The sequence below is a fragment of the Schistocerca nitens genome, chromosome 1 (assembly GCF_023898315.1).
Source record: "Schistocerca nitens isolate TAMUIC-IGC-003100 chromosome 1, iqSchNite1.1, whole genome shotgun sequence".
NCBI classification, from domain to species: domain Eukaryota; kingdom Metazoa; phylum Arthropoda; class Insecta; order Orthoptera; family Acrididae; genus Schistocerca; species Schistocerca nitens.
In genome coordinates this window covers 438,622,113-438,649,212 of record NC_064614.1, presented here as the reverse complement: position 1 = coordinate 438,649,212, position 27,100 = coordinate 438,622,113, and the positions used below count along the sequence as shown (strand labels likewise).

Genomic DNA, 27,100 nt, shown 5'->3' with positions numbered 1-27,100 from the left:
CGGAACAGTACCGACCGCAAGGTCCAAATAAGATAAACTTGTCGTGGAGGCAGACAAAAATGTAGGGACCCCAGTGTTGAGGCAAACTAAATCTGCTTGGTGGAAGACGTCTAGCAATAGTGAGCCACGTGGACAAGGATGTGGAGATCCCCAAAGTGGGTGGTGGGCATTGAAGTCCCCAACCAGCAAATATGGGGGTGGAAGCTGACCAAGAAGATGAAGGAGATCAGCTCGTGCCATTGGTGTGGACGATGGAATGTATACAGTACAAAGAGAGAACGTGTATCCGGAAAGGGAAAGACGGACGGCAACAGCTTGGAAGGAAGTGTTTAAATGGATTGGGTGATAATGGAGAGTTTCATGGAGAAGAATCATGAGTCCTCCATGTGCTGGAGTGCCTTCAACAGAGGGGAGATCATATTGGACGGACTGAAAATGAGGGAGAACAAAGTGGTCATGGGGACACAGCTTTGTTTCCTGAAGACAGATGATGACTGGCGAGTAGGATCATAAGAGGATCGACAATTCATCCCGATTGGCTCGAATGCAGCGGATATTCCAGTGGATAATGGACATTGGGTGGACATAAAATGGAGGAATGTGACCAAGGTTGCTGTCAACTCAACGACTGCTCTGAGCTTGCGACCGACAGCATGGAATGGCATTCAGCCGAAGGCAGAAGATCCTGATCCATAGGTTGGTCAGGAGCAGCTTCTGCCACCAGCGATCGGCCGGTTGATCAGCCGCCAGCAGTGCGCCTCGGCGACACAGAAGACAGCCGAGGGCGATTTCCGCCAGGTGGTGCTGTAGATGGGACACGCCTTGGCGGAGGAGAGGAACTGGGTTTCTTTGTAGCCTTCTTGGAAGTATGATGTTTAGAGGAAGGAGGAACCGATGGTTGGGAAGTTGCGGTACGTAAAAACTCTTCACGAGTATGCTCTTTTTTCAAAGTCTTGGTGTCTGACTTTTGGGCTCGAGATTTAGCAGAACTCAACGAAGGGTGAGCCAGAGAGTGGGCAGGCGAAAGTGGTGAGGTTGAACGGGCGATCTTTGCGCTGGCCGATCTGACGACCGTGGCACTACAGGTGAGGTCGCAAGTCTGCGTGGCCGCCTCCTTTGTTGGCCGAGGAGAAGCAAGGACAGTGCTGTATTTTCCTGTCTGAGGCACGGTGGGCCGTCGACTGGCGAATAATTTTCGAGCAGCTAAGGTCGACACCTTTTCCTTTACTCTAATTTCCCGGATGAGTTTTTCGTCCTTAAAAACGGGACAATCTCGAGAGGAAGCAGCGTGGTCACCCATACAGTTGATGCAGCGAGGGGATGGAGGTGGATAAGCACCCTCATGGGCATCCTTGCCTCACGTATCACATTTGGCCGAATTGGAACAGGACTGGCTGGTGTGATTGAACCGCTGACACCGATAGCAACGCGTAGGGTTTGGGACATAAGGGCGAACGGAAATTATCTCATAGGCTGCTTTGATTTTCAATGGGAGTTGAACTTTGTCAAATGTCAAGAAGACAGTGCGGGTTGGAATGATGTTCGTGTCAACCCTTTTCGTAACCCTATGAACAGCCATTACGCCCTGGTCAGACAGGTAGTGCTGAATTTCTTCGTCAGACAATCCATCGAGGGAGCGTGTATAAACGACTCCAACAGGGAATTTAAAGTACGGTGTGGTTCCACCCGGACAGGGAAGGTGTGTAGTAGTGAGGTACGCAGCAATTTTTGTGCCTGGAGGGCACTGACTGTTTCTAACAACAGGGTGCCATTCCGTAATCTGGAACAAGACTTTACAGGACCTGCAATTGCGTCGACACCTTTCTGAATAATGAAAGGGTTGACCGTGGAGAAGTCGTGACCTTCGTCAGACCGAGAAACAACAAGGAACTGTGGCAACGATGGAAGAACTGTCTGTGGCTGAGACTCAGTGAACTTACGCTTGTGAGCAGACATAGTGGAAGGTGAGGAAACCATTGCGGAAGAATCCCCCATGATTACCGGCGTCTCCGATGGCGCGCTCCTCCCTTGTGGGGGCCCTCTCTGAGGGCACTCCCGCCTTAGGTGATTGTTCACACCTCAGGTCACACCTCCCGACAAACTGACAGAGGGACCAATCGGCCGGCACTTTCGGAAGGTATCAGCTCGGGTAATCACCCCTCCCGGGGCCTGGCCGTTACCAGGGGGTACGTACGTGTCCTACCTTTCTACCCGGGGCGGGGAATTACGCGTTACCCCGTCACCGGCTACGCGTGGAAGTGCATGGGTCGGCCTTCAGACACGCACAGGGAGGAAAAAAAGAGAAAGGGAAAGGAAAGAAGAGGGGTCTCAAACGCCGCAGCAGAGAAAAGGGCAAAGAGAAGAGGGAAGGAAAAGAGAAGGACAGAGGAAGGACGAAGACTTGCAAGTGTAGAAAGCAAGGAATTTGTAACAGTTTCGAGCGTCCGTCTCCGGACGTAGGCACAAACCATACTCCCAGAGGGGGAGAAAGGGAAGGAAAGAGCCAGGGGTGAGGGGTGAGGGGGGAGGAAGGATGCGGAAAGGGAGGGTATGCAGCCCGGAAAGGAAGTAGGGCCACATTAGCTTGGGGTCCCGTGCTCGCTACGCACGTATCCACAGAAGAGTTGTGGACCCCCTGGGGGGCTTCCCAAAGGTGTTCTATAAGTTTCAGGTCAGGACTCTGCACAAGCCAGTCCATTACAGGTACGTTATTGTCGTGTAACCACTGTGCCACAGGCCGTGCATTATGAACAGGTGCTCTATCGTGTTGAAAGATGCAATAGCCATCCCCGAATTGCTCTTCAACAGTGGGAAGCAAGAAGCTGCTTAAAACATCAATGTAGGCCTGTGCTGTGAAAGTGCCACACAAAACAAGGGGGTGCAAGACCCCTCCATGAAAACCACGACCACACCATAAAACCACTGCCTCCAAATTTTACTGTTGGCACTACACATGCTGGCAGATGTCAGTCAACAGACGAGGTCAGCTGTACACTTTTGTGCTGTACATATCCCTTTGTTTCCACTAAACTATCACATAGGAAACAGTGGACCTAGGGATGTTTAGGAGTGTGGAAATCTCTCATACAGACACACGACACAAGTGACACCCAATCTCCTGACCATGTTCGAAGTCCACGAGTTCTGCAGAGCACCCCATTCTGCTCTCTCACGATGTCTAATGACTACTGAGGTCGCTGATATGGAGTACCTGGCAGTAGGCGGCAGCAAAATGCACCTAATATGTAAAACGTATGTTTTTGGGGGTGCCTGGATACTTTTGATCACACAGAATATGTTGTCATGATTATGTACTTTTTATTTTGCAGACTCGTTCTTACCCAAGTTACCTATCCAACTTCCCAAATTGGATTCCACCAAATGATGTGCAGTACCAGTTACCAGAAAATAGCAATATTTCCAACATTTATATGAAGAAAATATAGCTTTTTCTAACTATCTCTGATAAAATACACTACTGTTTGTAAAAAGTAAAACCCTCAGAGGCAATGGTCTGCAAGGTACCACGATAAGACAGAGTGTATAATGGCAGAACCATAATAAGTGATATAAATGATAGAGAAGCAGTGTGCACATAGACCCAATAGTGCCGTATTTTGTGTGACTGGACAGGTCAGTGTTAAGCAGTGCTGAATCAGCACAGATCAGACATACAAAATGGAAACCAAGTGTATCTACACCTTACTGGCATTACTGAATGGAATGTCAGCATGTGAATGCATTCAAATGGGGCAGAATGATTGGTCTAAAGGAGGTGGGTCTGTCATTCCATGACATTGTGGCTCAAAGGGTATGCTGCTTCAACAGTGAGGCACATGTGGAACCAGTGGAGAGAAGAGGGCCGTACATTGCTCCAGCAGGGTACTTAATGACACAATGAGACCACAGTGCGAGATGACTGCCATATTATCTGCTTGGTCGTAATGGACAGAACATCATCATATACAGTGTTGGTGTGACTGTGGAGCACTGCAACTGATGGTTCCACACTGTCTTCTGCAGGCTGGACTGATTTGCATGTCATTGAATTGGCTTCCACCGACCAGAACCCACCAACAGCGAGGACTGCAATGGGCATGTGAATGTTGACACTGGCATTTTGAGTGCCAAAATGTAGTGTTTTCAGACGAGTCCTGCATCAACTTATCTAACAGTGATGGCCGCACACGCGTCTGATAAGACCGTGTTGAATGCAATTGTGCAGCTTGTATTGCTGAGCAGCATAGCAGACAAACACCAAGGTTATTGTTTGGGGTACCACTCCCTATAACACACAAACTTACCTCCTGCATCTCGAGGGCAACCCAAACGGCTACCGCTACATCACATATGTTTCACAGCCTCAGCCTCAGACACTGTCCCTGCTGCAGGCTCTTCCACACACCATATTTCAACACAACAATGCCTGTCCGAATGCGACGAGAAATGTGCACGCGTTCTTCGAAGAACGATGGGTCCACTGCTTTCCTGGCCTGCCTGTTCACCTGACATGTCACACATCGAACAACTTTGGGATATGGTCGGTTGGAGACTTATGTTCAGGTCCTCCTGGAGTTACTGTTGATGCTTTGTTGGCACATGCACAAACTGCATCGCAGAGTATTCCCCAGCAGCATATTTACGTGCTCTGATTCTGTGCCATGACATCTAGCAGCTCTGATTGCAGCACGTGGTGGTGCTACTCCATATTAAATTTCCACAGTCACAGTGCATGTATCAACCAGTCTGTAATGCTGAATGTTTGTGTGTCATGTCCCTAATCAGTGGAATAAATTTCGCTGATCACATCTCTCGATCTGGATTTTTCGCTTTCTCCGAACTGTAGTTAAATAGCGTCTATTAGATAATTTCACATTTTGAGGCTGAATTTGTGTTTATTGAAAAATGTGAATTTTTCAAGTACCTACTAACAATATTTTTACTCAGCTTAAGGTTGAACAAATTTGTAATGATGGTGTGACAGAAGTTACGAGTTTTTCTCTTTTTTTTTTTTTTTTTTTTTTTTTTTTTTTTTTTGTGGTTTTCGGGCGCACAACTTCAATGGTCATTAGCGCCCTGACTACTCTAAGAATGCACCGCGAGGCACAAGTTGACAACAACAACTAAAAGGGAAAACACAATAAAAGACAGACTGACAGGCATAGGATTAAAAAACATCATCAAATGTCCTTAGCGAGGTTTGTCAAATTGATAAAACAAAGAACACGAGCAGCTGCTCGTGGGTCATCCGCTAAAATGGCATCTAAAGTAGTAGGCAGGTTAAGATCGAGGCGCAGTGTTTTAAGATCGGGACAGGACATTAAAATGTGACGAACTGTCAGCAAGTGCCCACATGGGCAGAACGGCGCCGGCGCAGCCGTCAGCAGATGGCGATGGCTGAACCGGCAGTGTCCAATTCTTAACCTTGCTAAAACGACCTCCTCCCGCCGAGAAGGGCGTGAGGAGGACGTCCAAGCCACGGGAAGAGGTTTTAAGGCCCGAAGCTTGTTGTCGGTAAGTGCAGCCCAATCGGCATGCCACAGCGACACAACGCGCCGACAAATGACCCTGCTAAAATCGGACGAAGGGACACAACAAGAAGCTGTCCGAGGCTGGAGGACCGCAGCCTTGGCCGCGGCATCTGCAGCTTCGTTCCCAGGGATACCGACATGGCCAGGAACCCACATAAAGCTAACCGGCGTACCGACGTCCACCAGCTGCTGAAGAGAGCGTTGGATCCGGTGTACGAAAGGGTGAACCGGGTACGGATCACTGAGGCTCTGGATGGCGCTCAGGGAATCTGAGCAGATGACATAAGCAGAATGTCGGTGGCGGCAGATGTACAGAACAGCCTGGTAGAGGGCAAAGAGCTCAGCTGTGAAGACCGAACAATGGCCATGGAGCCGGTATTGGAAACTTTGTGCCCCGACAATAAAGGAACACCCGACCCCGTCATTGGTCTTAGAGCCATCTGTATAAATGAAAGTCATGTTGTTGAACTTCGAACGAAGTTCCAAAAAACGGGAGTGGTAGACCGAACCGGGGGTGACCTCTTTTGGGAGCGAGCTGAGGTCGAGGTGAACGCGGACCTGAGCCTGGAGCCAAGGTGGCGTGCGGCTCTCGCCCACTCGAAAGGTTGCAGGGAGTGAAAAATGAAGGTGTTGAAGGAGGCGACGAAAGCGAACTCCAGGGGGTAGCAAGGCAGAGACATACAACCCGTATTGAAGGTCAAGAGAGTCGTCAAAAAAGGAACGATAAGAAGGATGGTCGGGCATTGACAGTAGCCGACAGGCATACCGATAAAGCAGTATATCGCGCCGGTAGGTGAGTGGCAATTCGCCAGCGTCAGCATGAAGACTCTCTACGGGACTGGTATAAAATGCTCCGATCGCAAGTCGTAAACCCCGATATTGTATGGAGTTGAGGCGGCGTAAGATGGATGGCCGTGCAGAGGAGTATACGAAGCTCCCATAATCCAGCTTGGAGCGGACAATCGACCGATATAGACGAAGTAGGACGGTTCGATCCGCTCCCCACGACATACCACTGAGAACACGGAGGACATTTAAAGAACGGGTACAACGGGCGGCCAAATATGACACATGTGGAGACCAGCTAAGTTTCCTGTCAAAGGTAAGGCCTAAAAATTTGATTGTCTCCACGAGTGGGAGAGCAACGGGACCGAGTCGTAAGGACGGTGGGAGAAACTCTTTGTAGCGCCAGAAGTTAATACAGACCGTCTTCTCGGCAGAAAAACGGAAGCCATTGGCGACACTCCAGGAGTAAAGACGGTCAAGAGAACGCTGAAGACAGCGCTCCAAGACACGTGGACACTGCGCGCTGCAATAGATGGTAAAATCGTCCACGAAAAGGGAGCCTGATACATCAGCTGGGAGGCAATCCATTATTGGATTGATCGCGATGGCGAAGAGAGCGACGCTCAAAACTGAGCCCTGTGGCACCCCATTCTCCTGGCGAAAGGTGTCGGACAGGACAGAACCCACACGTACCCGAAACTGTCGATCCATTAAAAAGGAACGAATAAAAAGAGGGAGGCGACCGCGAAAGCCCCACGTATGCATGGTGCGGAGAATGCCCGCCCTCCAACAGGTGTCGTAAGCCTTCTCCAAATCAAAGAACACAGCCGCGGTCGGGCGCTTCCGCAAGAAGTTATTCATGATGAAGGTCGACAAGGTAACCAGATGGTCGACAGCAGAGCGGCGCCTTCGAAATCCACATTGTACATTGGTAAGTAGGCGTCGAGACTCGAGCAGCCAAACCAATCGAGAGTTAACCATTCGCTCCATCACTTTACAGACACAGCTGGTAAGCGAGATAGGTCGATAACTGGAAGGCAAGTGCTTGTCCTTCCCCGGCTTAGGAATCGGGACAACAATAGACTCGCGCCAGCATGCGGGAACATGTCCCTCAATCCAGATGCGATTGTATGTACGAAGAAGAAAACCTTTACCCGCAGGAGAAAGGTTCTTCAGCATCTGAATATGAATAGAATCAGGCCCTGGAGCGGAGGACCGTGATCGGCCAAGTGCGGTTTCGAGTTCCCGCATGATGAATGGGGCATTATAACTTTCACAATTCGAGGAGCGGAAGTCACGTGGCCTAGCCTCCTCGGCCTGTTTGCGGGGGAGGAAGGCAGGGTGGTAATGAGCGGAGCTCGAAACCTCGGCGAAAAAGCGGCCGAAGGCATTGGAGACAGCCTCAGGGGCCACAAGGACTTCATTCGCGACCTTCAAGCCAGAAATTGGGGAGTGGACCTTAGTGCCAGATAGCCGGCGCAGGCTACCCCAGACAACAGAAGAAGGAGTAGAACTGTTGAAGGTGCTGGTGAAAGCAGCCCAGCTGGCTTTCTTGCTTTCTTTAATAATACGACGACACTGAGCACGTAATCGTTTATAATTAATACAATTCGCCACTGTAGGGTGGCGTTGAAAGGTGCGTAAAGCACGTCGACGAGCACGTATAGCGTCCCTACATGCCGCGGTCCACCAGGGGACCGGTACGCGACGTGGAGAAGAGGTAGGGTGAGGGATGGAATATTCAGCAGCAGCGAGAATGACTTCCGTGAGGTGTGCGACCTGACGATCGCAGCTTGTGAAGGTTTGATCCTGAAAGGTCGCCCTGGAAGAGAAGAGCCCCCAGTCTGCCTTGGAGATGGTCCAACGAGAGGAGCACGGAGAGGGAGTATGCTGCAGGAGATGGATAATACACGGGAAGTGGTCGCTCGAATATGTATCAGCAAGGGCATACCACTCAAACCGGCGTGCAAGTTGGGGAGTACATATAGAGAGGTCTAAATGGGAATAGGTATGAGATGTGTCCGAAAGAAAAGTAGGGGCGCCAGTATTGAGGCAGACAAGATTGAGCTGGTTGAAAAGGTCTGCTAACAAGGAGCCCCTCGGGCAGGATGCTGGAGAGCCCCAAAGAGGATGGTGGGCATTGAAGTCTCCAGTTAACAAAAATGGTGCAGGTAGCTGAGCAACAAGTTGCGTCATGTCTGCCCTGGTAACGGCAGATGACGATGGAGCGTAAACGGTACAAAAGGAAAACGTAAAAGTGGGGAGAGTAATGCGGATGGCAACTGCCTGCAGGCCGGTGTGCAACGTGATGGGATCGTAGTAAATATCATCCCGGACCAGCAACATAACCCCTCCATGAGCTGGGATACCTACCACAGGGGGTAGGTCAAAACGCACAGAGGTGTAGTGTGCCAAGGCAATTTGATCGCATGGGCGTAGCTTCGTTTCCTGGAGGGCTACGACGAGCGGACGATGCGAGCGGAGCAGCAACTTCAAGTCCTCTCGGTTGGAGCGAACGCTGCGAATATTCCAGTTAATAAGTGCCATCGGAAGAAAAGGAAGATGAGAGAAGGGGTCACCTCGAAGGCCGCTGCGGGCCTGGCATCGAGCGAGCACTGCCGCCGCTATCAGTAGGCGGACAGTCATCGTCCATTGGTTCTATAGGTTCATCGGCCATCTTGGGAAGATGGCCGGGAGGGGGAGCTTCCTCCGCCGGTGAACGGCCAGATGTTCGGCTACCAGCGGTGCGGCCAGGCGAAAGGGATGACGGCCTGGGGCGGCAACCGCTGGGTGGCGCAGGAGAAGAAATGCGCCGTGGCGGAGAAGGAGAACTGTGCTTCCTATTAGCCTTCTTGGATGGTCGTTTGGTGGAAGTACCGGACGAAGGCTGGGAGGTCGAGGTACGTAGGAAGTCTGCACGGGACGGTTCCTTCTTGAAGGCCCGTGCATCTGACTTCTGGGTCTTCGTCTTAGCAGAAGCTGATGAAGGGGCTGGTGTCTGTGGGGTGATGGGACGAAGAGGAGACGTCGACCGCGCGATCTTAGCACTGGCCGAACGGACGACCGTGGTGCTGAAGGTCAGATCGCATGTCTGGGTTGCTACCTCCCGGGTAGTCCGAGGAGAGGCGAGGACAGTGCTGTATTTCCCCGCTGGGAGCAGCGTGGGCTTCCTACTAGCCAATAGCTTGCGAGCAGCCGAGGTGGACACTTTCTCTTTGACTCGAATTTCCTGGATACAGCGTTCTTCCTTATAGACAGGACAGTCGCGGGAGGATGCGGCATGGTCACCCTGACAGTTCACACAACGAGGAGACGGAGGTGGACAGTCACCCTCATGGGCATCCCTGCCACAAGTGACACATTTAGCCGCATTGGAACAAGACTGTCGAGTGTGATTGAAACGCTGACACTGGTAGCAGCGCGTAGGTGTCGGGACATAGGGGCGAACAGAAATAACCTCGTAGCCCGCCTTGATGCGCGATGGCAGCTTAACACTATCGAAGGTTAAGAAAAGTGTCCGGGTCGGTACAAGGTCATTGTTGACCTTTTTCATGACCCGATGGACAGCCGTCACGCCCTGCTCAGCGAGGAAAGATTGAAGCTCCTCGTCAGTCAATCCGTCGAGAGAGCTACTATAGACTACACCACGAGACGAATTCAAAGTGCGGTGGGCCTCCACCCGGACAGGGAACGTGTACAAGAGTGTGGCCCGAAGCAGTTTTTGTGCCTGAAAGGCGCTCTCAGTTTCTAGTAATAAGGTACCGTTACGCAACCTGGTACAAGATTTGACAGATCCGGCTATGGCATCTACGCCCTTCTGGATAACGAAAGGGTTGACAGAGGAAAAATCCTTTCCGTCCTCAGATCGAGAAACTACGAGGAACTGTGGGGCAGGCGGTAGTATTTTTGTCACTGTTGGCTGGTCACGTTTCCGTTTGTGGGTCGAAGTCGAAAGCGATGGAGTAGAATCCATTGCGGAGGAATCCCCCATGATTGCCAGCGTCTCCGATGGCGCGCTCCTTCCTTGTGAGGACCCTCTCAGAGGGCACTCCCGCCTTAGGTGAATGTTTACACCTCAGGTCACACCTCCCGAGAAACAGACGGAGGGACCAATCGGCATGGTCAGAAGGTATCAGCTCAGGCAATCACCCCTCCCCGGGCCTGGCCTTTACCAGGGGGTACGCGCGTGCCTTACATGTCTACCCAGGGCGGGGACTTACGCGTTACCCCGTCACCGGCTACGCGTGCGAACGCGTGGGTCGGCCTTCAGACACGCACAGGGAGGAAGGAAGAAGAGGAAAAAGAAGAGAGAGGGAGAAAGAGGACAGACTGTCTCAAACGCCGAGGCGGAGACCAGAGAAGGCAAGGAGAAGAAAGCAATGAGAAAGCAAGGAGAAGGAGGCAAGGAGAAGGCAAGGAGAAGAAGGCAATGAGAAGGCAAGGAGAAAAAGGCAATGAGAAGGCAAGGAGGAGTCAAGGGAAAGAGTAAGGAAGACAGTGAAGTGGAGAAGAGCAAAGAAAGGAACCAACAAAAGGAAGGAAGAAACGAGAAGTGAAAAACCAAAAAGACCACGATTATAGGTCGTGAAACCGTCCGTCTCCGGACGCAGGCGCTAACTACCCCCGTGAGGGGGATGGGCTCCTTTTAGTCGCCTCTTACGACAGGCAGGAATACCTCGGGCCTATTCTAATCCCCGGACCCGCAGGGGGGAGAAGTTACGAGATATTCATGAGAAAGAAGAAGAACCCTCTATGCCCCAGAGAACGACTTGCAAATGCACAGGCATATCAGTAGTTTTCACAAATCCAGTGAAGGTGGAATCTTGGGATTATACCCCAGAATAACATGACAAAAAGAGTTTTTAGACAGCATGATAGTGAGTGCCAGACAGATGGGACATTTCATTATTTACCCAAGCAATCACTTGTACAGCAGGATCATGACAATGAAGTTAGTGCCACAACTCATCAAGAATCCATTGGCTGGCAACATCAGTAATGAATGGTGACAATTAGCAAAAATATCCCAAGCAAGTGATGCTAGCTTAATGTGACAATTAAGCTATCAACTTACCTATGACAGAAAAGAGAGGCATATATTAGCTTGCATGACTGGGAATCATTGACTTTCAATGCGTTGATTCCATTTTATTCCTATCTGAAAGTGCTAAAGATTCATAAAAGCATCCATCAACGAATAGTGTAAGATGAACAACACACACAATTGCCATCCATATTTCTAGATTTCTGGAAAGCATTTTACACAGTGCTCCACTACAGGCTGTTAAAGAATGTACGAGAATATCGAGTAAGTTCACAGATATGTGAGTGGCTCTGAGATTTCTTAAGTAACAGAAACCAGTATATTGCCCTTAATGGCGAGTGTTCACCACCAGAGACAAGGGTATTGTCAGGAGTATCCCACTGAAGTGCGATTGGACCGCTATTATTCTATTCATGCATAAATGATTTGTTGGACAGGGTGGGCAGCAGTCTGCTGTCTGTTTGCTGATGATTCTGTGGTGTACAGTAAGGTGTCCACGATGAGTGACTGTAGAAAGATACATGATGATCTACACAAAATTTGTAATTGATGATGATTGTTCTAAATGTGGAAAAATGTAAGTTAATGTGGATGGGTAGGAAGAACAAACCTGTAATGTTCAGATACAGTATTAGTAGTGTCCTGCCTGACACAGTCAAGTTGTTTAAATATCTGGACGTAATGTTGCAAAGCAATACGAAATGGAACAAGCATGTGAGAACTGTGGTATGGAACGCGAATGGTCGACTTTGATTCATTGGGAGAATTTTGCGAAAGTGCTGTTCACATGTAAAGGAGACCACATGTAGGACACTGGCGTGACCTATTCTTGAGTACTGCTTAAGAGTTTGGGATCCATACCAGGTCAGACGGGAGGAAGACATCTAAGTAATTCAGAGGCGGGCTGCTAGATTTGTTACTAGGAGGTTCAAACAAAACATGTCACAGAGATGCTTCAGGGACTCAAATTGGAACCCCTGGAGGGAAGGTGATGTTCTTTTCAAGGAATACTATTGAAAAAATTTAGAGAACAAGCATTTGAAGCTGACTGCCGAACAATTCTACTGCGAGTAACATACATTGCGCTTAAGGACCAAGAAGATAAGATATGAGGAATTAGGGCTCATACTGAGGAATACAGACAGTCATTTTTTCCTCACTCTATATGTGAGTGGAACAGGGAAGGGAATGACTAGTAGTGGTACATGGTACCCTCCGCCATGCACCATGTGGTGGCTTGTGGAGTATCTACGTAGATGTAGATATACAAATGACAACTAGAAAAACAGACGAGTTACAGTATCACTTGCTTTGAGCTGATAGAATTTTTTATGGAACATGTACATGGGTTAACAAAAGAAGACATTTTCCGTGTTTGAAAGATTGGAAGTGCATTAAAAGTGTATAGCTCTACGAAATTAAAATAGCTGTGTTTTAACAATTTAACTGCCAAACAATTATTTTCATCTGCCCACAGTTGATCTGTCAGACACACTATAACAGCTTGCCACATGAACACAACACAAAATCATCATTAATACACCTTTCTGCATAATTAATACTCCATGTCCAATATTACCACACAGAAAATAATACTCCACAGAACATTAATGAGAGCATGTTGTCATAAATCAGTTACTGTAAGTAAAATCTGCTAAGCTTTAAGAAATGCTGCAGTTACGTGATTTTCAATTCATGTTCTTTTCATATTATTTCCCTCCTGTTTTGTAGTTATTGGTGGAGCTGTGTTCTGCATAGTACAGAAGTAAATGTACTGCACTATGTTTTATGGGACAGATGAGGTCTTTGTTAGGAGCCACTCAAGTTTTATGAAAACATCACTCCACAATATTTCTATTTTATCTCCTCGCACTTACACTGATTAACAACATACAGACTAGGTGAGCAACAAAAGCCTGTACAAAAGTGTAATGGCGTTTTGATAAATTCATGTACCAGAGAATGAAAAAAAGTGGGGGGCTTCCAGTCACAAATACTTACTTCAGACTGTCATTGTGCGTTTTGTACTCTAGTATTGTGGTTGGTGGAAGATTCAACACCCTTTTTAAAGTATCTCTTATCCGACCTGTTGTAACTGCATCCGAAGCTGTTTTATTCCAAATGGAGATAATATCTTCCTGCAACATGAATAGAAAATTAGAACGATCAGGTAAATTTATATCACAGACAGTATAAGAATTTAAGTTGCTCAGACATTCAGCAAGTTCACATAAACAAATCTGCAAAACAGCATTAATTGTAAACAGTGTACAAACCTTAAAGTTAAATGAAAAAATTATTACTATGACAAACGAATGTAGCAGCTTTTGTGAAACAGCAGTCAACTGCTATTACACACTACAGTGTTTATATTTCAGGAAACAACTTTTGTGATTTTATTGCTTGCACAGTAATTTACGAGTGGTATCTGATTGGAATTAATACAGTTAGTGGAAACACATTAACAGAACTGTTACACAAACAAAGGAAGTCCATAGTTGTACCATAGCAATGCAAAAGATACTTTAATATGCAACTCATGGATGAAACATTCCATGTGGGAAAAAATATATCTAAAAACAAAGATGATGTGACTTACCAAACGAAAGTGCTGGCACGTCGATAGACACACAAACAAACACAACCATACACACAAAATTCTAGCTTTCGCAACCAACGGTTGCCTCGTCAGGAAAGAGGGAAGGAGAGGGAAAGACGAAAGGATTTGGGTTTTAAGGGAGAGGGTAAGGAGTCATTCCAATCCCGGGAGCGGAAAGACTTACACACAAAAGGTATGTTTGTGTGTCTATCGACGTGCCAGCGCTTTCGTTTGGTAAGCCACATCATCTTTGGTTTTTATATATATATATATATATAATGTGACTTACCGAACGAAAGTGCTGGCAGGTCGACAGACACACAAACAAACACAAACATAAACATGAAATTCAAGCTTTCGCAACAAACTGTTGCTTCATCGGGAAAGAGGAAAGGAGAGGGAAAGATGAAAGGATGTGGGTTTTATGGGAGAGGGTAAGGAGTCATTCCAATCCCGGGAGCGGAAAGACTTACCTTGGGGGAAAAAAGGATAGGTATACACACGCGCGCGCGCCCACACACACACACACACACACACACACACACACACACACACACACACACACACATCCATCCGCACATACACAGACACAAGAAGACATTTGTAAAGGCAAAGAGTTTGGGCAGAGATGTCAGTCGAGGCGGAAGTACAGAGGCAAAGATGTTGTTGAAAAACAGGTGAGGTATGAGCGGCGGCAACTTGAAATTAGCGGAGGTTGAGGCCTGGCGGATAACGAGAAGTAGCGAAAGCTTGAATTTTGTGTGTATGTATGTGTGTGTTTGTGTATCTACCGACCTGCCAGTGCTTTCGTATGGTAAGTCACATCATCTTTATATATATATATATATATATATATATATATATATATATATATATAAAGAAAGATGATGAGACTTACCAAACAAAAGCGCTGGCAGGTCGATAGACACACAAACAAACACAAATATACACACAAAATTCAGCTTTCGCAACAAACTGTTGCCTCTGTTGTGTCTGCTTGTGTCTGTGTATATGCGGATGGATATGTGTGTGTGTGTGTGTGTGTGTGTGTGTGTGTGTGTGTGTGTGTGCGCGCGCGAGTGTATACCCGTCCTTTTTTCCCCCTAAGGTAAGTCTTTCCGCTCCCGGGATTGGAATGACTCCTTACCCTCTCCCTTAAAACCCACTTCCTTTCATCTTTCCCTCTCCTTCCCTCTTTCCTGACGAAGCAACCGTTTGTTGCGAAAGCTAGAATTTTGTGTGCATGTTTGTGTTTGTTTGTGTGTCTATCGACCTGCCAGCGCTTTTGTTTGGTAAGTCTCATCACTTTCTTTCTTTTTAGATTATATAGGGAAACATTCCACGTGGGAAAAATATATCTAAAAACAAAGATGATTAGACTTACCAAACAAAAGCGCTGGCAGGTCAATAGACACACAAACAAACACCACAGGGTGATCCTTATTACCAACAAACACTGTCTGCCTGTGTCCGTTCATGCAAATGGACAGTTTGTTGCTGGTCATTCCCACATAGAAGGCTTCACAGTGTAGGCATGTCAGTTGGTAAATCACGTGGGTGCTTTCACATGTGGCTCTGCCTTTGATCATGTACACCTTCCAGGTTACAGGACTGGAGTAGGTGGTGGTGGGACGGTGCATGGACTGTAACCGGGAGCAGTTACAAGGATAGGAGCCAGCGGGTAGGGAAGGTGGTTTGGGGATTTCATAGGGAAGAACCACGAGGTTACGAAGGTTAGGTGGCCGGCGGAAAGACACTCTTTGTGGAGTGGCGAGGATTTTATGAAGGATGGATCTCATTTCATTTCAGGGCAGGATTTGAGGAAATCTTATCCCTGCTGGAAAGCCACATTCAGAGTCTGATCCAGTCCCGGAAAGTATCCTGTCACAAGTGGGGCACTTTTGGGATTCTTCTGTGGGAGGTTCTGGGTTTGAGGGGATGAGGAAGTGGCTAAATTTGTGTATATATAATGATGTAACTTGCCAAACGAAAGCGTTGGTATGTTGTCACACACACACACACACACACAAAATTCAAGCTTTCGCAACCAACGGTTGCTTCATCAGGAAAGAGGGAAGGAGAGGGACAGACAAAAGGATGTGGGTTTTAAGGGAGAGGGTAAGGAGTCATTCCAATCCTGGGAGCAGAAAGACTTACCTTAGGGGGAAAAAGGACAGGAATACACTCGCACACACACACGTATCCATCCGCACATATACAGACACAAGCAGACATATGTAATATGTCTGCTTGCGTCTGTATGTGTGTGTGTGTGTGTGTGTGTGTGTGTGTGTGTGTGTGTGTGGCGCGCGAGTGAGCGAGCGTATACCTGTCCTTTTTTCCCCCTAAGGTAAGTCTTTCCACTCCCGGGATTGGAATGACTCCTTACCCTCTCCCTTAAAACCCACATCCTTTCGTCTTTCCCTCTCCTTCCCTCTTTACTGATGAGGCAACAGTTTGTTGCGAAAGCTTGAATTTCGTGTGTACGTTTGTGTGTCTATCGACCTGCCAGCACTTTCGTTCGGTAAGTCACATCATCTGTGTTTCTAGATATATTTTTCAGAGAGAGAGAGAGAGAGAGAGAGAGAGAGAGAGAGAGAGAGAGACTCCTGACACACTGAGATAAGGGCCCTACATTCTGTCTCAGATTTGGATAAGGCTACTGCTAGCTGTTTCTTATTTGGTCAGGATATCACTACTCCTAGAAATTTAAACTGATTTTCAGATGTCAACTGTCTGTCTTCATAATCTCTGGCCTAGTCTGCGTCACAGCAATCTAACATGTGGTAGTCATCTGCTTAAGAAAACAAAAGCTTCATATTCCTTGTACCTTTTAGATGTATAGAAGTTATTTTGACTGCTTGCTACTGCAGTCCCTGCAATCTTTATAAGATTTTGAAGTGGTGCAAAGATGGCCAACCTGCTTTAAATGTGCAGAGTTGGGCAACTTGCTTTAAATGTTGAAAAATGTCATGCTGTTAATTTTCATTATGCACCCATACCACTGGAGTCTGAACTACTTTATGACACTGGTAATAGGAATCTCAATACCAGCTGCTTTTCTGTTCACCTCATTCCCGATTTTGTACTTTCTAGTTGTTCGGTTCAAAGTTGTAATGAATCTCATTCTTGTTGGTCGAGTTCTGCTGAGGTCTTTGTTTACTACGGTACTTGTTTCTACACCGTATGTTAGGATTGGCAGGAAACCGGTGTTGGACATGTTCGCTTTTGCTTTTTGTGGCATTTCAAAAATGTAAAATTCTGAATTTCACAAAGTGCAAAAATTTAGTATCTTATTACAACAACATCGACAGGTCACAATTGTAATCCATCAACTCCTTCAAATACCTCTGTGTTACAATTTGTTTGGACATGAAATTGAATGATCATATAGGTTCATTTGTGGATGAAGCATGTGGCAGAACAATCGAAAAAACTGTATAAAAAGGAGATTAAACAGCTGTGTGCCCAACCTAGAATGTTGCTCTAGTGTGTGGGACTCTCACCAAATAGATCTGATAGGGGAAGCTGAATATATAGAAAGAAGGGCAGCACAAATAGTAACAGATCTGTTTGATCCATGAGATGGTATCACAGAAATACTGAAAAACTTTAACTGGCAGACGTCTGAAGCCAGATGCCCAGTATCTCTCTCTCTCTCTCTCTCTCTCTCTCTCTCTCTCTCTCTCTCTCTCACACACACACACACACACACTACAAAATTTCAAGCATCAACACTGAATGAAGAATCTAGGAACACACTACAGCCTCCTACATTTTTCTCCATTAGGTACCACAAAATGTAGGCTGCCTGCAATAGCAGCCCAAACATTGGTATTTTTTTATTGCATACGATGCAGTCAGACACCCACAAGGACTTCAATGAAAATGGTTAGACTAATTACCAACATGAACAGAGGCATTTAAGTAGTAATTCTTCCACTCCATTCACAAACAGATTGAGAAGAAACTAATACATGGTACAATGAATGCAATGCACTTTAATGATGTTTGCAGAGTATGGAGATGTAGAGTTTCAATAAATGGCTTTTTAAATCTAAGATGGCTCTGTGCAGAATGTACGAGGTGTGGCTAGAAAAAAACCGGACTAGTACTGGTGAAACAATAAAACGAATGCAATAAGGCTGAAAGTCGCGTGGCCTGTCACGTGACTCTCGCTCCGCCTACTGCTCGAGTTTCATCTGCCTCCTGCACTCAGTCTGCCCGTGGCATCTGTTTTAAGTAGTTGACGTTTTGTCTGTGCGTCGGAAAATGTTGAGTGTACAGAAAGAACAGCGTGTTAACATCAAATTTTGTTTCAAACTAGGAAAATCTGCAAGTGAAACGTTTGTAATGTTACAACAAGTGTACGGCGATGATTGTTTATCGCGAACACAAGTGTTTGAGTGGTTTAAACAATTTAAAGATGGCCGCGAAGACACCAGTGATGACACTCGCACTGGCAGACCATTGTCAGCAAAAACTGATGCAAACATTGAAAAAATCGGTAAACTTGTTCGACAAAATCGCCGTTTAACAATCAGAGCAGTGTCTGAGTTAACAGGAGTTGACAAGGAAAGTGTTAGGCAGATTCTTCATGAAAGTTTCAACATGAACAAAGTGTGTTCAAAAATGGTTCCAAAGTGTCTCACAATTGAACAGAAGGAACGCCGAAGAATGATTTGTTCTGACATCCTGGAAAACATTGAAAGTGATCCCACCTTCTTACAAAATGTTATTACTTGCGATGAATCGTGGTTTTTTACTTACGATCCTGAAACTAAACGCCACTCGATGCATTGGAGAACTCCTGGTTCTCACACAAAAAAAAAAAAAAAAAAAAAAAAAAAAAAAAAAAAAAAAAAAAAAACACGAATGTCAAAATCGAAATTCAAGGCAATGATGATTGTTTTTTTTTTGACATCAAAGGGATTGTGCACATTGATTGGGTACCAGAGGGACAAACAGTGAATCAGCATTACTATATTAGCGTCCTGGCTACCCTACGTGAGCGAGTACGGAGAAAACTGAACGATTTGTGGAGAAAAAAGTCATGGATCCTTCACCAAGACAATGCCCCAGCTCACAGTGCGTTGTCAGTGAAGACGTTTTTGGCAAAACACAACATTCCCATCTTAGATCATCCACCCTACTCACCTGATTTGGCCCCCTGTGACTTTTTTCTTTTCCCTAAAGTCAAGTCAGCTTTGAAAGGAACTAGATTTGAGACTGTTGAAGCAGTAAAAGAAAAAGCGACAGAAGTAATGTATGGACTTACTGAAAATGATCTGCAGCATTGCTATGAACAGTGGAAAATTCGTATGGAGCGGTGTAGAGACCAAGGAGGAGAGTACATTGAAGGAGATAACATGAAATTGTAAATAATTGTAAATAAATGTTTTTTCCAGCATCAGTCCGGTTTTTTTCTAGCCGCACCTCGTAATGTACTAAAGAGGCGTCTGCAAAGATTTTCAAATGGAGAAAAAAATTTTCGCTAAACTCTCGTTCAGAACATCTTCTATCATACACAGTCTATTATTTGGTTCTTGTTGATCATTATCAAAGAAAGCAGCAGTGTAAGTAACAACAAATAGCAGTCTCTTGCCATTGTTTCGCTAATGAGACTATTCCTCTCTTTTTTAAAAAATTGTAAGCGGCGGTAATGCGCACAAAAGCAAGCCATGCCGCGAGCAGCAACAGGCCGTAAACACTCATTATCAGAATGCGACAAACAATGCATGACGCATTACAGTAATGCATTTTCAGTTTAGAGTGACGTAAACACCTATAACAAAGAGAACGGCACTTATCAGATCAAAGAAAAATAAGCAATGAATTCAAACTAGTCTAAGCACGTGAAAAAGAAAGTGTATCCATATAAATACGGACGGAGTGCCTGACGCATAGCAATGGCTACCTGGTAAAGCTTAACTTCTAAGCTTACGACTCGAACCAAACTACTGTAGCTGTACCATCATTCATTCGACCTAAATTGTGTCTCATATTACAATGGACCAACTTTGTTTCGATTTGGAGGTGCGGCCTAAAACTTTTCTCTTGCCTTGAATTTCGAGTCTCAAATTTCAGGTGCGGCTTAGATTCGGGAAAATTTTTTTTCCTCGATTTCGAGTCTCATTTTTCGGGTGCGGCTTAGATTCGAGTAAATACAGTACACATGTACACACTCTTTCTCACTGTGTGATGATGAGACACTAATCAATGTTCCTCCAACAGATAATTCCGACACAATAACTTATGTTGTTGTTAGCTTAGGCACGCAGTTAAGTTTAATATACTACACAAGTAGCAGCACTAGTTTCATTCTGGTTATAATTTAGTTTCTCATGGCATATATTGAGAATATCTGATGCTAAGCCTTTGGTAAAGCAGAAATTCACATTACTATCAGCTCCGAACTTCTAGAATGGTCCTTATATTTCCCCCAAAGAGGCACCATTCCCTCACTCTTTAAATTACATTTTTCTTTAGAAATAGGATTTAGATGTGTTAAAATTTCAGTTGTTAAAGAAGATTTTTTAATTATTATTATTTCTTCCTTTTCTCAGACATTATGTCTGGTCAAAAATGGAAAGTGACGTGGACCTTGATCAATCTTGACTTAACTGTATGGTATATGTTATATTGCATTTAGGAAATTTCGAGTAATTGAACATGTATCAATAATTACGGATTTCTGTAGTTGTATACATAAGTTTGGATGTAGCTGTATTGCATTGATGTACTGGTGAATATTGTGTGGTATGACTCCTGTAGTTGATAGTATAATTGGTATAATGTTAACATTATCCTGATGCCACATGTCCTTGACTTCCTCAGCCAGTTGGATGTATTTTTCAATTTTTCCTCCTGTTTTCTTCTGTATATTTGTTGTACTGGGTATGGATATTTCGATTAGTTGTGTTAATGATGTCAGGTTTATTATGTGGTGGTGTTTTATCTGTTATAATGGTTCTGTTCCAGTATAATTTGTATTCATCATTCTCCAGTACATTTTGTGCTGCATACTTGTATGTGGGAACATGTTGTTTTATTAGTTTATGTTGTAAGGCAAGTTCTTGATGTATTATTTTTGCTACATTGTCATGTCTTCTGGGGTATTCTGTATTTGCTAGTATTGTACATCCGCTTGCGATGTGGTCTACTGTTTCTATTTGTTGTTTGCAAAGTCTGCATTTATCTGTTGTGGTATTGGGATCTTTAATAATATGCTTGCTGTAATATCTGGTGTTTATGGTTTGATCCTGTATTGGAATCATGAATCCTGCCATCTCACTGTATATATTGCCTTTTCTTAGCCATGTGTTGGATGAGTCTTGATCGATGTGTGGCTGTGTTAGATGATACGGGTGCTTGCCATGTAGTGTTTCCTTTTTCCAATTTACTTTCTTGGTATCTGTTGATGTTATGTGATCTAAAGGGTTGTAGAAGTGGTAATGAAATTGCAATGATGTAGCCGATGTATTTATATGAGTGATTGCTTTGTGTATTTTGCTAGTTTCTGCTCGTTCTATAAGAATTTTCTTAAATTGTCTACCTGTCCATAATGTAGGTTTTTTATGTCGATAAATCCCCTACCTCCTTCCTTTCTGCTTAATGTGAATCTTTCTGTTGCTGAATGTATGTGATGTATTCTATATTTGTGGCATTGTGATTGTGTAAGTGTATTGAGTGCTTCTAGGTCTGTGTTACTCCATTTCACTACTCCAAATGAGTAGGTCAATATTGGTATGGCATAAGTATTTATAGCTTTTGTCTTGTTTCTTGCTGTCAATTCTGTTTTCAGTATTTTTGTTTGTCTTTGTCTATATTTTTCTTTTAGTTCTTCTTTAATATTTGTATTATCTATTCATATTTCTTGTCTGTGTCCTAGATATTTATAGGCATCTGTTTTTTCCATAGCTTCTATGCAGTCGCTGTGGTTATCCAATATGTAATCTTCTTGTTTAGTGTGTTTTCCCTTGACTATGCTATTTTTCTTACATTTGTCTGTTCCAAAAGCCATATTTATATCATTGCTGAATACTTCTGTTATCTTTAGTAATTGGTTGAGTTGTTGATTTGTTGCTGCCAGTAGTTTTAGATCATCCATGTATAGCAAATGTGTGATTTTGTGTGGGTATGTTCCAGTAATATTGTATCCATAACTTGTGTTATTTAGCATGTTGGATAGTGGGTTCAGAGCAAGGCAGAACCAGAAAGGACTTAATGAGTCTCCTTGGTATATTCCACGCTTAATCTGTATTGGCTGTGATGTGATATTATTTGAATTTGTTTGGATATTAAGTGTGGTTTTCCAATTTTTCATTACTATGTTTAGGAACTGTATCAATTTAGGATCTACTTTGTATATTTCCAATATTTGTAGTTACCATGAGTGGGGTACACTATCAAAAGCTTTTTGATAATCAATGTATGCGTAGTGTAGCGACCTTTGTTTAGTTTTAGCTTGATATGTCACCTCTGCATCTATTATCAGTTGCTCTTTACATCCTCGTGCTCCTTTGCAACAGCCTTTTTGTTCTTCATTTATAATTTTGTTCTGTGTTGCATGTGTCATTAATTTCTGTGTAATGACTGAAGTTAATATTTTGTATATTGTTGGTAGGCATGTTATGGGGCGATATTTATCTGGGTTTGCTGTGTCTGCTTGATCTTTAGGTTTCAGATAAGTTATTCCATGTGTAAGGGTATCAAGGAATGTGTATGGGTCTGCAATGTAACGGTTAAATAATTTAGTTAGATGTGAATGTGTTGAGGTGAACTACTTTAGCCAGAAATTTGCTATTTTATCTTTTCCAGGGGCTTTCCAATTGTGAGTAGAATTAATTGCTTGGGTGACTTCATGTTGCAAAATTATCACTTCAGGCATTTGTGGTATCATCTTTTATGTGTCTGTTTCTGCTTGTATCCACCGTGCATGCCTGTTATGTTGTACCGGGTTTGACAATATGTTGCTCCAGAAGTGTTCCATGTCTGTTATGTTTGGTGGATTGTTTATTTTAATGTGTGTGTTATCTATTGTCTGGTAAAATTTCTTTTGGTTTGTGTTGAATGTTTGGTTTTGTTTCCTTCTATTTTCACTTTTTTTGTATCTTCTGAGACGTTTGGCTAATGCTTGTAATTTCTGCTTTTTTTCGTCTAATTGCTCTGTCGCTTCTTGTTGTGAGATTTTACCTAACCTTTTTCGTTTTTTTTCCGAGATTTCATTTCTTATAAATTGTGTTAGCTGTCCGATGTCTTTTCTCAGTTTTTCTATTTTGATCTGTAGCCTGTGTTGCCATGCTGGTTTTGTGGGTTTCTTCTGTGTGTTGGTTGGTTCTGATCTCTGCCTAGTGTGTATATTTAGTGTAGTGAGTGCTCCTATATAAACCAGTAGTTGTAACTCTTCCATAGTTGTGTTTTCATTTATTTTGTTGTGTATGATTGTGTTGATAGTTTTTATTGTTGTTTCGACTTGTGGGTTATTTGGTGGTCTATGCAAGAATGGTCTAATGTCTGTATTTGTGTCTTTGTATTCTACGAGGGCCGTTCCGAAAGTAACCTCCGGTTGATTTAAAAAAATACACCAAGTTAAATAAAAATATTTTAATATATACATCTTACAACTACATCTTTGCACTATTTTTCTACATAGTCTCCATAGCGATTGAGGCACTTATCGTATCTCTTCACAAGCTTTGAAATTCCTTCTGCATAAAAATCACCCACTTGTGCCTGGAGCCAGCCTGTGACCGCATCTTTGAGCTCTTCGTCGTCATCAAACCGCTGTGACCCGAGCCATTTCTTCAAATGCATGAAGAGGTGATAATCACTTGGCGCCAGGTCTGGGCTGTAAGGTGGACGGTTGATAACGTCCCACTTGAAGGACTCAAGAAGGGCCGTTGTTCTGCGAGCAGAGTGAGGACGGGCGTTATCGTGCAAAAAAACGATCCCGGAAGTCAGCATACCACGGCGTTTGTTCTGTATAGCCCGTCGTAACTTTTTTATTGTTTCACAGTACACGTCTTGATTAATGGTCGTACCACGTTCCATGAATTCAACCAACAACACCCCTTTGGCATCCCAAAACACCGTTGCCATCAGTTTTCTGGCAGAAAAATCTTGCGAGGCTTTTCTTGGTTTGGTAGGCGAATTTGAATGTGCCCACATCTTTGATTGTTCTTTTGTCTCAGGGTTCACGTACTTAATCCAGGTTTCGTCACCGGTCACGATTCTGTTTAACAATGGTTCTCCTTCGTCCTCATAACATGACAAAGTCTAATGCAGAGGCCATTCTTTGAGTTTTGTGGTGGTCGGTAAGAATTTTGGGCACCCATCGTGCACAGAACTTACGGTAACCCAATCTTGCTGTCGCTATCTCGTACAAGAGTGTCTTAGAAATCTGTGGAAAACCAGTAGACAACTCCGACATTGAGAAACGTCGATTTTCACGAACTTTTGCATCAACTGTCTGAACGAGTTCGTCAGTCACCAATGATGGTCTACCACTCCTCTCTTCATCATGAATGTTTTCTCGTCCACTTTTAAATAAACGTACCCATTCACGGACAACTCCTTCACTCATAACTCTTGGTCCGTACACGGCACAAAGCTCACGATGAATAGCTGCTGCAGAATATCCTTTGGCTGTAAAAAAACCTTATGAAAGCACGCACTTCACATTTGGCGGGGTTTTCTATTGCAGCACACATTTCAAACTGCCACAAAAACTAAACTAGCGCAGGTACGATGTTCACTCGACCACGGCTTGATGCCGACTGACCTGTTGAGTGCGTGAACGCACAGATGGCGTCGCTACTCCCCCCACTGTGACCAATCTGAGGTTGCTTTCTGAACCGCCCTCGTATATATGTTAGCTGAAATTTTTCTTCTATATCTAACATGTGTGTCACTTCGTGTTCTATTTGTGCTTGTTCTGGTGGCTGTCTTAAGATTTCGTTTTCCTCTGATTGTTTAATTGATGTGTGTTGTTCTTGGTTTGTTTGCTCTGGGATGTTTTGAGTCCATTACTGTATTTTCTTCTTCTTCTGATTGCACATTATTTTGTTCCAGTATTTGTTGTACTTGTTGTTTGATGTTTTCTAATTCTGACTGGGGTATCCTGTTATTTTTTATTATTACACGGATCTGATCAGCTAGTCGTTGTTCTGTTAAAAATTTTAATTCTGGGTATCTGGTAATAAATGTTGTGTATACTTGTGATCTGTATCCAGTTGTGTTGGTTCCTAGGTTTGTTGTTTGGTAATAACAGAACATGAGGTGTCGATTAACTTCATCTGACCATCTCATCCTCTGTCTTTGTTTTCCTTCTAGGGTGGTTGCAGGAAGCATATCCTGCAAAACACCTCTATTTGGATTTAAATCATTTTCCAGTTGGCTAGCAGTGTCGTTACCATTGTGGGCGGGCATAGGGTTCAAGCGTCGTCCCCGACCATGACTGCGCTTGTCCGAGGCTTCTTTAGTTCTGTCCCGAACCAACTAATCACACTAAAAGGGGGGGTTAGCTCTATTAGTGGTTTGTTCTTTTCGTCGCCTTTTACGACTGGCAGAACATACCGGAGGCCTATTCTTTTCCCGGGCCTCCACGGGGATTATTATTATTATCTTTACTTTCTCAGACGTTAAGTCTGGTAAGAATGGAGTGACGCGGACCTTTATCAAGCGTCACTTCCTTCTTGCTGTACGGTACATGTTATATTGCATTTAGGAACTTTCGGGTAATTGAACATGTATCAATAATTATGGATTTCTGTAGTTGTATATATGTGTTTGGATGTAGCTGTATTGCGTTGATGTACTGGTGGATATTGTGTGGTATGACTCCTGTAGTTGATAGTATAATTGGTATGATGTCAACTTTATCCTGATGCCACATGTCTTTGACTTCCTCAGCCAGTTGGATGTATTTTTCAATTTTTTCTCGTGTTTTCTTTTGTATATTTGTTGTATTGGGTATGGATATTTTGATTAGTTGTGTTAATTTCTTCTTTTTATTGGTGAGTATGATGTCAGGTTTGTTATGTGGCGTTGTTTTATCTGTTATAATGGTTCTGTTCCAGTATAATTTGTATTCATCATTCTCCAGTACATTTTGTGGTGCATACTTGTATGTAGGAACTTGTTGATTTAAAAGTTTATGTTGTAAGGCAAGCTGTTGATGTATTATTTTTGCGACATTGTCATGTCTTCTGGGGTATTCTGTATTTGCTAGTATTGTACATCCGCTTGTGATGTGATCTACTGTTTCTATTTGTTGTTTACAAAGTCTGCATTTATCTGTTGTGGTATTGGGATCTTTAATAATATGCTTGCTGTAATACCTGGTGTTTATTGTTTGATCCTGTATTGCAATCATGAATCCTTCTGTCTCACTGTATATATTGCCTTTTCTTAGCCATGTGTTGGATGCGTCTTGATCGATGTGTGGCTGTGTTAGATGATACGGGTGCTTGCCATGAAGTGTTTTCTTTTTCCAATTTACTTTCTTCGTATCTGTTGATGTTATGTGGTCTAAAGGGTTGTAGAGGTGGTTATGAAATTGTAGTGGTGTAGCCGATGTAGTTATATGAGTGATTGCTTTGTGTATTTTGCTAGTTTCTGATCGTTCTATAAAGAATTTTCTTAAATTGTCTACCTGTCCATAATGTAGGTTTTTTATATCGATAAATCCCCTTCCTCCTTCCTTTCTGCTTAATGTGAATCTTTCTGTTGCTGAATGTATGTGATGTATTCTATATTTATGGCATTGTGATCGTGTAAGTGTATTGAGTGCTTCTAGGTCTGTGTTACTCCATTTCACTACTCCAAATGAGTAGGTCAATATTGGTATGGCATAAGTATTTATAGCTTTGGTCTTGTTTCTTGCTGTCAATTCTGTTTTCAGTATTTTTGTTAGTCTTTGTCTATAGTTTTCTTTTAGTTCTTCTTTAATATTTGTATTATCTATTCCTATTTTTTGTCTGTATCCTAGATATTTATAGGCATCCGTTTTTTCCATCGCTTCTATGCAGTCGCTGTGGTTATCCAATATGTAATCTTCTTGTTTAGTGTGTTTTCCCTTGACTATGCTATTTTTCTTACATTTGTCTGTTCCAAAAGCCATATTTATATCATTGCTGA

The 27,100-nt window shown here is 44.0% G+C and overlaps 1 protein-coding gene across 2 annotated transcripts in view; it reads right to left on the bottom strand.

Moving 5' to 3' along the window:
• LOC126251427 (eukaryotic translation initiation factor 4E type 2) overlaps positions 1-27,100 on the bottom strand; it is an 82,232-nt gene that overhangs the window by 8,272 nt on the left and 46,860 nt on the right. For both annotated transcript variants that reach the window (XM_049951855.1, XM_049951846.1), the window contains exon 5: positions 13,363-13,499. In XM_049951855.1, coding sequence (XP_049807812.1) covers positions 13,363-13,499 — 137 coding nt within the window. The remainder of the gene's footprint in view (positions 1-13,362; positions 13,500-27,100) is intronic.